The sequence below is a fragment of the Erpetoichthys calabaricus genome, chromosome 12 (assembly GCF_900747795.2).
Source record: "Erpetoichthys calabaricus chromosome 12, fErpCal1.3, whole genome shotgun sequence".
In the NCBI taxonomy this organism is placed as follows: domain Eukaryota; kingdom Metazoa; phylum Chordata; class Cladistia; order Polypteriformes; family Polypteridae; genus Erpetoichthys; species Erpetoichthys calabaricus.
In genome coordinates this window covers 96,273,414-96,287,892 of record NC_041405.2, presented here as the reverse complement: position 1 = coordinate 96,287,892, position 14,479 = coordinate 96,273,414, and the positions used below count along the sequence as shown (strand labels likewise).

The 14,479-nt window shown below is 37.2% G+C and overlaps 1 protein-coding gene across 6 annotated transcripts in view; it reads right to left on the bottom strand.

The window, feature by feature from the left end:
* Positions 1-14,479, bottom strand: part of diaph2 (diaphanous-related formin 2) — a 1,308,662-nt gene that overhangs the window by 335,603 nt on the left and 958,580 nt on the right. For all 6 annotated transcript variants that reach the window (XM_028815924.2, XM_051935345.1, XM_051935346.1 and 3 more), the window contains one exon: positions 3,102-3,226. In XM_028815924.2, coding sequence (XP_028671757.2) covers positions 3,102-3,226 — 125 coding nt within the window. The remainder of the gene's footprint in view (positions 1-3,101; positions 3,227-14,479) is intronic.

Below are 14,479 nucleotides of genomic sequence, written 5' to 3'. Positions count from 1 at the left end.
CAGACCTCTTTCAGCTGTATAGGTTACACCAGGGGTGTATGCAAGTGGAATGCGTTGTCCCTTTTTTAAATAAAGTAAAAAATATAAGTACATAAAACTTAATTGAGGAAGAATAGCATATCTTCTTTATTTCTCTTTACGCCTCAAGCTACTAAAAACTTTAAAGTAACCTTCACCCTGCCCTTGGCTTTATCACACGTAACAGAAACTTGTCAGGTCTTTATAAAGCAATTACACTGAGTTACCTACTCAATCTAGCACTGCATTGATCCATTAAAAACACAGGAATTCTACCAAATAAATATTTGATGTCCTACTTTTGACCTTATTGTACATGCAAACAAACACATTATAACATCTAGTACATCTTGATACAGTGTACTTTTTCGATTATAAAGACCGATTTCTCTTAAGTAAACTGTTCAAGACTTCATTTTCTATAAAAAGGTTGATGGTTGAAGTGCTATGTGTATTTAATAATAAATAAAAAACATTTTTAACACAACATGCAGTAACACACTACTACATGCTATAAATAGCAGGCTGACCCTGTGTGTGACTTTGACATAGGGGTGTTTAAGAAAGGAAGGGTTTAATGAGATCTAATGCTGTGATCAGCGCTCTAGTGGCTCCATTTGAAACAGAATAAAGGGGGGGAAAGCAGTTCATGTAATAAGAAGAGTAAATAACAATAAAATGTGAGCTTACAAGGAGCCATCTTTGGGTATACTAAAGACATTCTTCATCTTTTACCTTACTACACATTTTAAAAGATAACAGCTCATCAAAGAGATACATAAAGAAAATAAAAATCCTTAGGGTTCCCTAAAAGGGAAAAACAAAATGAAATAGAAAGGACTTAAAGTGAGCAAAGACACACAGCACAGCATGATGCAGGTACATAAAATGCTAGACGTTCTCTATTTCTTCTAAGGGTTTAAATCTAAAATAGCAAAGTTCAACAGTCAGCAGAGTAAACACCAAAGCATATCACCCCAAACACTACACCCCAAAATAGATTCAAAGCATCATTTAATTTTTAGAAAATATATATATATATATATATATATATATATATATATATATATACATTACTCTAATATATGAAAAGTCAGCAAGTAATCATTGAAATTGATTGCTAACATGTTGGAAATGCCACAGACCTCAGGTTGGCTTATTAATTTTCACTGCTAGCCTGCTGCATTAAGTTGCTTCATTAAAACTCTGTCTTTAGAGTTCAGATGGAGGCCAGCTGATTCTTAAAAACCTAACTAAGAACTAAAGAAACGGTCCTTAGAGAGAAAATCTGAACTGCTTCACTGGGACACACAAAGCGCAGAAAAACACACTCCTCTTTACCAGTGAGTTAAATTAGAATGGATGGGTTTGATGCAGGCAGACAGCAACAAGAAAAATTCGCCCATTTCCAGAGAATGACTGCATGTCTTTGTTGGGCATGGTTGTCAATCACTGTCACCAGGACACAGGTAAATAGAGTCAGTGCATAAAAATACAGAATAAAAATATATTGAAATGGAACAACATATTTGTAGCAATGTGTGTGCAAAATACAATACACTGCAGATGAATTTAAAAGCCCTGAAAATGTGCTGCAAAATGGCACATCGATGCATGAAATACCACTGACAGCATTCTTAAATGCTTAAGACAAATACATTATTTAAGCTTTTTAAACTTTAAAGGATGACTGGCCCTTGGCAAGTTAAGCTAGTATATATAACAGTAAAACCCAATATCAGCCATTTATTGACAACAGCTACAGTGGTGTTACAAGTGGGGGCTGTATTGTGTATCATACTGTAAAATATAATATCAGGCACAGTACACTACAAGCACACACATGTAGATTATGTGGTGCAATCGATGGCAACCCACAGCACACAATAGCAATCATTTAAAATCTACAGGAGAGAAACAACCAATAAGACAAAGTTCAGAAAGAAAAATCAAGTCAATATGTTTTTATATTTAGTCACCTTCTATAAAAAGATAAGACTGCTACAAACTCATACAAAAGATGCAAATGTAACTTTGCATGTCATGATTAAATGTTATAGATCATCATATCAACCATATGATAAATTAACAGTAGAATGCAAAAATTCCATTGTCTCTTTCAGTTATTTTGTTAAATATACTTTTGTTTGGAAAGGAAAAATTGATAAGTCAATAAATGGGATGGATGTTTTTTCTAACTAAATATTAACTTGATATGTGGTTTATTTGAACCAAGCAGATATTTGTTGAGAAGTTACTCTCATTTTTTTAAATGTCATGTTTAACATATTTAAACATACTCTTGTATGAATTAATACCATAATATCCAATGGCTTTTAAACTACAAGGTTTCTGGCTCAATTGGTAATTGTAATTCACTGTGTGACCCTGATCATCCCTGATTAATCCACATACACTGCCATTCTAAAGCACCTGTACTGAATTCTGATCTTATATGTCACTTTAGATAAAGGCATAAAGCAAACATGTGCTATAATCATAATAACAACACACTAATAATGACAACAGCAGCAGCATGTGGTCAAGTTTGTCATGCTAGTAATTATCCGCTTAAAGCCAATATTGGTGGCCATTCTGATTAAGGTATTGTTTTGCATTCACTGGGGTACACCTTAGAGTTTAAAAGTCAGAGGCAGCACTGTGGCCTATTAGCTGTGCTAATGAAGTGTAAGCTACCAGGTCATTGCCTCTGCAACCCTGAACCACCTGCTTACATTTCTAATGATTTGAGAAAAAAATATAAAGACTTTGGAATAGCATGATACCTTGGATAAAAGTGTAACATAATGTAAACATAGAAATATAAAGTCTCCATCATTTTTAGAAGATATACATAAAGACATATACAAAGACATACCCTACATTTCCTAAATTTCAGTATAATCTAACTCTTTGCTTATAAAGCAAGTTCAATTTATCAAAATATCCAACTAAAGTCTTTGTTGCCAATGACTTTATGTGAAGTGCAAAACAGAAATTATTATTAAGGAATTGACTGGAAATAAATAATAATAAACAATATTGTTACCTTAATCATAAAACTGAAATATTAAAAAGGATATAGACATCTTCTCAACAAACTTATCATTTTCATCGGTCACTTTGGGAAAGTTCTTGATGTCATTCTCTAGGCGCTGGATCTGCCGTTCCATTGAGTCCAGACTTGCCTTCATTATCTGGGCAGAAACTGGAAAAGAGTAAAAAACAAAGTTAGAAATATCAAACTTAAACAAAAATGCCTTGAAATACGCTACAGTAAGAACTGACAAGCATGCATGTTTGGAAGAGAAATTACAGTAATAGAAGTAAAAGGCACGTTTTAAAACATGATTAATTATATTTTACCTTTAAACCTTTTGACGCTGGTGTTGTTGGGTTTTTCCAGTTTTCCTTTTATTTCCATCTGGTACAAACGAGTGGTAGACTTGACAGATTTTCTTTTTTAACTACGCTGTCAGGATTTAGATATTTTACCTTTACTATTACCTCAAAGTTTTATCATAATGTATGCATCAATGTTTCAGCATTTTATTTATTGGCAAGATACCAAGACATAAGGAAAAGGTAATTAGAATGACCTTAGATGTTTAATTTTTCTAAACTTAACCCAACAATGGGAAATCAATAACCAGTTGTCACTCCGCTGGCTAATCTAAAACAGCAGTGCTGGAATGGCTCATCACTAACAAGATCAAACTTTATTTCTGAGTTGTTGTATTTTACTCTTTGCTTGGCAACACAAAGATGCCAGGTTACATATACTGTACAACCATAACCACTCAGAACATACTGATTTAGAGTCACTCTTCACATGAAAAGGAATACCTATAAAAATCCACATAGTGCATGGAAAACATATCAACTATGCACCAACAGCAAACGGCTCAGAGTGGGAGCCTAAGGCACTAGATTTATGAGGAAGCAGTAATATGTAAACATATGTAATATGTTAACATGTAAATGTCAAAATCTCCACTTGCTGCAGGGACATCGAACTGTTGGCCGTAAGTTTGCATCCCTATTACTTGCCCAGAGAGTTTGGACACGTCATTGTTGTTATTGTTTACATCCCTCCTCGGGCAGACGTGGAGATAGCGAGTGACATCATCCATTCTGCTGTTGCTAAGTTACAAACGCAGCACCCTGAGGAGCTTGTGCTAATCGCTGGAGATTTTAACCATGTGACGCTGGACAAAACATTACCTGCCCTCTCCCAGTATGTGGACTGTAACACCCGGGGAAATAGGACTATTGACTTAGTGTATGCAAACGTTAAAAACGCATACAGCGCCACCCTGCTGTCTGCGCTTGGGAAAGCAGATCATAACCTGGTTCTGCTTCAGTCTCACTACAAACCAAGAGTGAGGGAGCTACCTACAACCACACGCTCATTCAGGAAGTGGTCCCCTGAGGCAGAGCAGGCTCTGAGAGACTGGTTTGGAACTACGGACTGGGATATCCTGCAGTGATCACATAGTGAGAACATTGAGGAGGTTGTTGACTGCACTACTGACTACATCAACTTCTGTATGGACATTGTAGTTCCAGTAAGACCAGTACGCTGCTATGCTAACAACAAGCCATGGATTACAAGTGACATCAAGGGCCTTTTGAACCAGAAGAAAAGGACGTTTAAAGGCGGTGATCAGCATGAGCTCAAGCGCGTGCCGAAGGAACTCAGAGTCCAGCTCAGGGTGGTGAATGAGCAGTACAGGAGAAAGCTGGAGCAGAAGTTGCAGAATAACAGCATAAAGGAATTGTGGCATGGGATGAAGATCATCACTGGCTGCAGCTCGAAGCGGGGTGCCACCATCGAGAGAGACGTGAAGAGAGCAAACCAAATGAACAACTTCTTTAACAGGTTTGACCACCCTAACCCACTCTCACCTCGGAGTACTGCACCCTTCCACCCATCCTTCTGCTGATACCAGCATAGGAGAGACATCCCCAATCACAATTACAGCAGTGCAGGTGAGCAGAGAGCTTAGGAGACTTCGTGCCAGCAAAGCAGCAGGTCTAGATGGAGTATCGCCACAACTACTAATGGTCTGTGCGTTGGAGTTGGGGAGTCCTCTACAGCGCATCTTCAACCTGAGCCTGGAACAGGGGAGAGTCCCGAGGCTTTGGAAAACATCTTGCATCACCCCAGTCCCAAAGGTATAACGTCCTAGTGAGCTGAACAACATCCGGCCTGTCGCTCTGACGTCACATGTGATGAAGACCATGGAGAGGCTGCTGCTTCACCACCTGAGGCCACAGGTCCAACATGCCCTTGACCATCTGCAGTTCGCATACCAGGAGAAGGTGGGAGCGGAGGATGCCATCATCTATATGCTACACTGATCACTCTCCCACTTGGACAGAGGCAGTGGTGCTGTAAGAATTATGTTTCTAGACTTCTCTAACGCCTTCAACACCATCCAACCTCTGCTCCTTAGGGACAAGCTGACAGAGATGGAAGTATATTCATACCTAGTATCATGGATCGTGGACTATCTTACAAACAGACCTCAGTATGTGCGTCTCAGGAACTGCAGGTCTGACATTGTGATCAGCAACACAGGAGCACCGCAGGGGACTGTGCTTTCTCCGGTCCTGTTCAGCCTATATACATCGGACTTCCAATACAACTCGGAGTCCTGCCACATGCAAAAGTTCACTGACGACACTGCTATCGTGGGCTGCATCAGGAGTGGGCAGGAGGAGGAGTATAGGAACCTCATCAAGGACTTTGTTAAATGGTGCGACTCAAGCCACCTACACCTGAACACCAGCAAAACCAAGGAGCTGGTGGTGGATTTTAGGTGGCCCAGGCCCCTCATGGACCCCATGATCGTCAGAGGTGACTGTGTGCAGAGTGTACAGACCTATAAATACCTGGGAATGCAGCTGGATGATAAATTGGACTGGACTACCAATACTGATGCTCTGTACAAGAGAGGACAGAGCCGGCTATACTTCCTTAGAAAACTGGCGTACTTCAATTTCTGCAATAAGATGCTGCAGATGTTCTATCAGACGGTTGTGGCAAGCGCCCTCTTCTACGCGGTGGTGTGCTGGGGAGGCTCTATTGTAGGTATGAAGCTGGACAGTTTGACATCTGTGGTGGAGAGACGTTGGGATGAGGGGGGGGGGAGAGGGGGGGTAATTGTGGCGGTGGGTTTTGGGGGATGATAAACGTTAACATTATTCAAAGTTATTGTCTGTTTTTATCTGCATTCTTATTACTCTTTAATTTAGTATTGTTTTTTTGTATCAGTATGCTGCTGCTGGAGTATGTGAATTTCCCCTTGGGATTAATAAAGCTATCTATCTATCTATCTATCTATCTATCTATCTATCTATCTATCTATCTATCTATCTATCTATCTATCTATCTATCTATCTATCTATCTATCTATCTATCTATCTATCTATCTATCTATCTATCTATCTATCTATCTATCTATCTATCTATCTATCTATCTATCTATCTATCTATCTATCTATCTATCTAATAATTAGTGCACCACTTTAGCTTCAACATTTCTATCCCCATAATTCAATCTAAAGAATAACACAAAGAAATTGGATTTTTCACCAAAATAATGCTACATGCCATAGCCCTAGGAATGTTCTGGAATCATTCTAAGAAGATGGCAACAAAATCATCTTAATAAAATGGTTTCTCAGTCACTACATCTCGTTTCATTTCTCAGTAGAAGCATCTCTGGAAAGAGATAGAAAAAGCTGTTTGGAATAAAGATTCTCCACCAGATTAATAGGAGACAAGGAGTGTAAAAAATGTGAGACACATTGGGATTGGGCCAGCATACAGTACATAGTGGCACAATGATAATTCAATACCCTGAAACGTTCAGGCTATTCTGAGAGGAAATTTCATACCAACAGACTATTTTGGAGCACCTAATGTATCACCGTAATAAAGCAATCAATTAATCTTAGATATATTAAATGTATATTACACTGTTCATAACTGTATTGCACCTATCAATGAACTGATACTAAAAAAGAGCAGGCTATTTCAGGAATAACAAGTAAATAAGAATATAAAGGAGAAAAGTATTATCATATTTCCATAAAGCAATGGAAACTTTATTCCTAGCAATGCAGCTTGTATTATATAATGAGGAGTCTTCATTTATTCTGATTCAAGCTGAGTCATAAACCAAGTGAAAATAATGCAAGCAAGTAGCATTCACGCTCAACCTTTCCAGGGTCACACACATTATATGACAGACAGACAGGCAGATATGTAAGACACTATAAAAGATAGATAGATAGATAGATAGATAGATAGATATAAAGATAGATAGATAGATAGATAGATAGATAGATAGATAGATAGATAGATAGATAGATAGATAGATAGATAGATAGATAGATAACACCATGCTGCCTCACAGCTCCAGAGTCTTGGGTTATGTATAGCTTGTTTGAAATTTAGACATTAGCCTGTGTCTGAAGATGAAGGGATGAAAGGATGGATTTACATTTAGTCAGTAACCTGTTATAATGTACAGTAATATAATTTAGAAAGAATTCAGTAAATACTGTCAGTTTTGAAATCTAATTTTAACTGTACTGCATAAGAACAATTCACCATTGTTAGATTTATTATTTTTGTTTTGCTTTGATATGTTATTGTTTCAAATTTTTTTAATCTTAATTGCTCGTTCATTGACACATGTAAGTGCGACTCATGATGTCATCACATCTGCACAAAAATATGTTTGCTCGATCAAAGACCTTAATGGGAGACTCAGCACTTCAACAGCAAACAAAAAAGAAAATAATAATGAATTAGTGAAAGAACTACAAATCTGAAATCTTGCTTTGGTTTGAGTTTTTGATTTTGGTAACATTCCAGTAATGTGTTGGAAGATTAACAATGATTTCGGTCTGCAGGATAATCCCCAATAATTTCCCTGTGTAGTCCTTAAAGCAAGACAATAGAAATCTCTGATGCTGATTAAGACAGTTGTTCCCTAAGACTTCTTTTCATCCAACTGAAAATGTTAAGCAATAGATTAATCTCTGAAAAATTGTTCATTTGCTTATATTTTTCTCCTTCTTATATTTTCAGAAATTTAGCCACTCTTGTGAACTTTATTTAAATCCATTCAGTTGTTTTGTTTTCTAAAAAGTCAGTAATATTTGCAAATTTTAAATCATTTCAAGCATCTTTCACAACTGAAAGGCAAGATGGATAAAAAAGCCACTGTGATGGCTGCTGATGTGCCCACATGAAGTAACCACCTGAGTTAAAAATCTTCTCTTGCCTTTCCCTTTCATTCTGCCTATTCATTATTTGTGTATCTGCTTTCAAATTCAATCTGTTATTTACACAGAGGGTCACCCTGCTTTCGGGTGTACCATACACTAAACAAGGAAATCCCCAAGCTGTATACTAATCAAAACATATCATAACACAAAAAACATGTTACTATCTTAACACAGTCTTAAGTGTTTGAAGAGAGTTTGAAGATGATAGCTCCAACTGTTTTAACAATGTCATTATTTAAATGCAGCAAACAGACAAGAAGAGAAAAGTAAAACATTCTAAAAGCAATAAAGGTCATGCACTCTGTGCAGAGCCCTCTAATTACCCAGTAGACTAAAATGAATTCACAATTGTCTACAATTGTACTCAAATGTTCAGAAATGCTCATAAGAAAGAAAAACTACTATCCATAAGACATCCACTATTATGCTTCATGCTGTCATATAATTGCATCATGGGTGGTACTGTCATATTTTCTTCATGGTTAGCTTTAGCTACAGCTTACCAAACATTACCATGGATAAAACACATCAGTCTTGATTTGACCAAGGCTGTCTACTTCCCAAATCAGGTTTAACAATAAAAATGTAATGATGCTAAGCCTAATGTTGTACACAATGAAGGATGGGGCAATTGCACTTATGGGTTTTGCTTATTAACTTCAGAGAATGACTCCTTGAGTATTCACATAATGTTGTTAGCGTCTGCAAGGATCAATGATAATGTAACACAAAACCATAACATGTTAGTTTAACTGGACAAGCTAACAAGAAAACATTTTTCTTCATATATGACTCACAGAGACAAAGCTGCTGATCATGAAGAGCACATTTCTAATCCCTGAGAGAAATTCACAAATCTTTTCTTATTAATGTGGTTGTGTTATTTTTTGGCTGTATCCAAAACATGGACTAATAGAAAACAAAAACACCTCCGTATTGCAAGGTGTTAATGATTAAGGAGGAAAAAAAATAATGCCAGTGGGCATTACTGAAGAGACAAGAAAAAAATCCAGCTTGAGATACAGAGCTGCTTATTAATGAAAGTGTGTTTGGCAATGTCAAAACAATCTCAGAATAAAACAAAAAATGACAGAAAATGTTGCCTGCACTAAGCTGCAGAGCTAGCAGACGGCCAATCTAGGTAACACTTTGAGCCAAAAAAACCCCACTAAATTATCGATGGCACATACACTGGTACTGGAGGTTGTTTATAGTGAGCTTTATGCTGGGGTGGGCTAGTGGAAGACAGGAGATCTTAAGTTTAACTAAACAGTCACTTCTTTACATCATTTTGTTAAATATAACTGCCAATTAAAAGTTCCACAAAAACAATTCTTTTAAAGAAATGATGGGGCATTGCCGGCTGATCATTTCACTGGAAGGTAAACCTAGGAGACATCTTATAATAGGTTTCTAATTAGGTCTCTATCAAGATCTGGTACTTCTAATTTTAGATTGCGGAGCTAGATGTTAATTTATAATTCACAAACATTTATAGATTAATCTCTGTGCCACATCTTTAAGAATTTACTCAAATTATTTCTGTGTTTTAGCTCTCAGTAATCAGTGTTGTTCATTTTTATTCAGTTTGTTCAGCCTTCATTGCATCTAATGATTTTTATGGTTATGACGATGATGCTCTGCCTATTTAAGATGGCGGCATGTGGAAGCTGTCTTTCCAGCTTTGGGATAATTTGAATTGTTCACTCACATTTGCTTTGTTGATATTTTGGTTAGGGACATGCTGATTGTTTTTAGCTTGACTTTTTGACCTTTTGCTTTAAACGTTTGACTTCAGAACTTGAAAGTTCCGTTTAACTTTTGATGTTTGAATTTTTTACTTCCGGAATTGAACTCTCTGCCTTATCTTTTCACTTTACATTTTGCTCATTTCTTTGCTCAGTACTTTTTGTTAGACTTTTCATCCCCTGGTCTGTTTTCTACTCTGTTACATCTAGTGGACATCTAGCATATGTTGCTTCATATCAACACCAAATAGTGTATTCTGTGCTTTGCTGAAAGCCAGTAAATACTCTGTGCATGGTGTATTCTAGTGATCTGTCAATAACTACAGGAGGAAGAATCTGAGGTAACAGAGTGGTAGACAATTATAGGCTTCACTTACTGTACTCCTTCTGTCTCACGGCTAGACTCTGAATACCATAGTACAAATACAACGTGTACATTGAATCGAATATTATATTAATATACTAGCCTGGCAGCAATAAATGGTTATGCCTACAGTGCAACATGTGGCTAGACGTCTCTGAGAAATGATGGTCCATCTTTTTGGGAAAACCAAAATTATGATTGTTATTCAGGCACAGCTCAAAATACAAAATAAACACAAATAATTTGATTCTAAAAGTTCAAAAACAATAGTTAAAAGTGTAAGTTAAGTAAATAACACAACAAAGTACCGTGCACTAAACAAAAATTCCTTTCCCTAACTGCTGTACTGTTTGCCTTAGACCCAAAACCTGGACTCTGATTAATGCATAATCAGGTAATTGTGTAATGACATCGTATGTCACACACATGTGATACCACAAGTTGTGTTCATGTTATCAACAACAGATATTGTTGCTATCAACAATAGAGCAGCCTTCCATGGAAATAACAGAAAAACTTACTATAAAAGGGCAACCCAATTACACCACCAAATATTGTGTTAAACATTAAGACAAATAAAATTCTCAACAAAAACACAATAATAAAGAGAACAAAATAATTCATGAGATACCCATACACATCTGAGACAAAACACATCCTGAACCAGTGTATGGATTGAAGTCTATTATTAATGTAATCATTTATAAATCATTTATTTACAAAAGAGTGAACAAAACCTTATGCTGAAATAATTTTTTAAGTGGAATGAAACAAATTGTTTTGAAAAATTTTCTCCAAGTACTAAAAATATTCTAAAAATTCTTTTTTTACTTGGCTTCCCAATCTTAGTCCTTCATTAAGATTTTCCTTTGATTACTTGAACCACAGTGCGGATGCTTTGAAATCTGTGTGTCACTTTCTTTTATAGTGCAATCATGCTGACGTCATGTGTCACACTGTGTGCACCAAATAAGCACCAACGCACACCACAGCCCCAAATGGTGACACCCATTGAAAGAAATGGGAGTATCAAAAGTCAAAAATGTATGCTTTTTACACAAGGACGTCACAATAATAACAATGAAACACAATAAGAAAAAAAATTTATAAACCATAGAAACAAAACCAAAACTGAAAAATTACTCAATAATGTATTCCTGACAGAAACACCGTGCTCTTTAACTGGGATGTCTTTAGAGTATGCTGCTTTTTTGAATGCATTCACTGGACTGATCATGTGTGACAAGTCTCTGCCCTTTCCCTGCACTTCACAGTTGAGCTCATTTCGCTTTAAAGTCAAGTCCTTTAGAAATCACAACTCAAGCAGCCATGTGTCTTCTGACAGCTCCCTCTACTCATGGACTTCAAAAAGGATGCAGTCACTGGCAGTATACCTGTGAATCGCTGGAGTACTTTTCAACAATTTAATCATCATGCATTAACAGGTGGAGTCAGCTCACAAAAAGTTCGTTCAAATAAGTCGTAGACAGAAGCTCTTCTGAGAATAAATATTTTGACAGCAACAGTCATCATTAAAAAATACATTGCTGTTTAGCAAGTCTTGATGAATACATTAAAGTTATGAATACATTAAAGTTAGTTTAAAACAAAGGGAACGCCAGGATCATTCCAAAAAAGGGTACAACTGAGTTCAAGCTGTTCAGTGCTGGTTATTGTAAGTTACTGTACATACTGTATGTTTTTAAAAGGGTACAGATCATTCTTAACCATAATAACCAACATAATGAGTTTTTATTGCTTATTTCTACAAAGATCAAAAGTAATTCTTGGATTTTTTTTTATAAGCCTCTGATTAAAGTGTCAATCACGGCAGTCATTGCTTTTGCTAACAACTCATCCTTAGGAAAGCTTTTTCTGTGCTTGGTCTAGAACAGAGGTAGGCAGCGTCGGTCTTGAAAAGCCACAGTGGCTGCAGGTTTTTGTTCTATTCCAGTTTCTTAATGAGAAGTCTATTATTGTTATTGAAACAATTATTGATCAGGTGCTTCATTTTAGTGGTCTTGCTTGTTAAGGTTCCCCATCTTTAATTTCTTATTTCAGTCTTAAATAGCTGCATTTACTGTTTTTAATGGCTCCATATTAGCAATAACAATTACAAAGGAGCCAGCAGTTCTCCATCTAGCTTGTTTCCATTTACACTTGTGTGGATTCATCATGCACTATTTGGTTTAATGAAACAGAGAAAACTTTATAAATCCCGAGGGAAATTATTTATGTTACAACTGTACACATAGTCACAAGTAACACTAAGAGCAAGTATAAAAAATAAGCATGTAAAATAAAAATGTAAATAAAATATAAATATCAAAATAAAGTACCATAAATCATTATTCCCAAATCTCTACAGGTACATGGTAATAAAATACAATAAATAACTATGCATGTGAGTATCTTACAAAATCCCTAGTATACTAGACAGTAATAGCATACTGAGCTTGAAGTATTTCACATAATAATGTTGCATGTTAAGTGAAAATATTGCACATTCTGAGAGCAAAATGTTATTCATGTGAGAAGAATAGACAAGTTATTGCACATCTAAGTAGCTGAAAATGTAATTAGATATCTATTAGAGAAAAAGGAAACAGCTTATAGTGTGGATGATTGGAGTTATAGAGTCTGATGGCTGTGGGGAGGAAGGATTTCCTGTGATGTTCGGTGGAGTACTTAATGTTAGTCAGTTTACTATTGGGAACACTACTCTGTCCAACCACAACACGATAAAGTGGGTGATTAGCATTTTCAGTAATAGACTGAAGTATAGACAACATCCTCTGACTGCCACAGTCTCCAAGCTGTCCAGATTCTCTCCTACCACAGAGCCAGCCTTCTGAATTAGTTTGTTTAGCCTCTTAATATCTGCTTCTTTCATATTATTCACCCAGCACACCACAGCGAAGAAAGTAGCACTGGCAACAACACACTCATAAAACATCTGTAGCATAGTGTTGCAGACCCTAAAAGATCTGAGCCTTCATAGGAAATACAGCCTACTTTAACCCTTCTTATATATGGCCAGTGAGTTTTGTACCAGTCTAGCTTACTGTGCATATAAACCCCCAGACACTTGTATTCCTGAACGATCTCCACACCCACACCCCTAATAGACAGGGGAGTAACTGGAGATTGTGATCTTCTTAAATCCACCACCAGTTCTTTAGCTTTACTGGTGTTGACTTGCAGCTGAATTAAGCTCACACCAGTCAACAAAAATGTCTACTACCTTTCTATACTCCATCTTGTCACCATGCCTGATACTTCCCACTATTGCACAATCATCAGAAATTTCTGCAGATTGCAGCCCTCAGTATTGTGGTTAAAATCTGTGTTGTACAAGGTGAAAATGAATGGTGACAGAACTGTCCCTTGTGGAGCACCAGTGCTACACAGCTACACAGCCCTGTAGCCGCACATACTGTGGCCTTTCAGTCAGAGAGTCCATGACCCATGAAACTAAGGGACAGCTTACCCCCCCAGTCTGGCAGACTGGATGGCGTTAAAAGCACATGAGGAATCAAAAAAAACAAATTCTAAGAGCTCCGCCTGGCTTGTCTAGGTGACTGTGGGCAAGAAGATAGCAGGTAGATGATGGCATCTTCAACCCCAATCCTCACCTAATAGGGAAATTGGAGGGGCTCCAATTCTGACCTAACCTGGGGCGAAGTGTTTCCAGGACCAATCTCTCAAAAACTTTCATTATATGTGTGGTGAGTGTCAAAGACGTGTAGTCAGATGGAGCACTAGGATGTGCCTTCTTTGAAACAGGAACCACATAAGATGTTTTCCACAGCACTGGCACCATTTGAATACTCGGGTTCATGTTGAAAATCCTTAGTAGCACAACACATAGCTGTGAAGCACAGATTTTAAGCACCCCTGGGCTGATGCCATCAAGGACTGCTGCCGTGGCAGAATGAAGTCTGCTTAGTTCCCTCATGGCTTGGTCTCCAGTAAAGGTGGTGGATGGTCTGTTTGTATCTGTGTTATAGACAGAAGTGGGGGTGGGGGGGGGTTCAGCTAG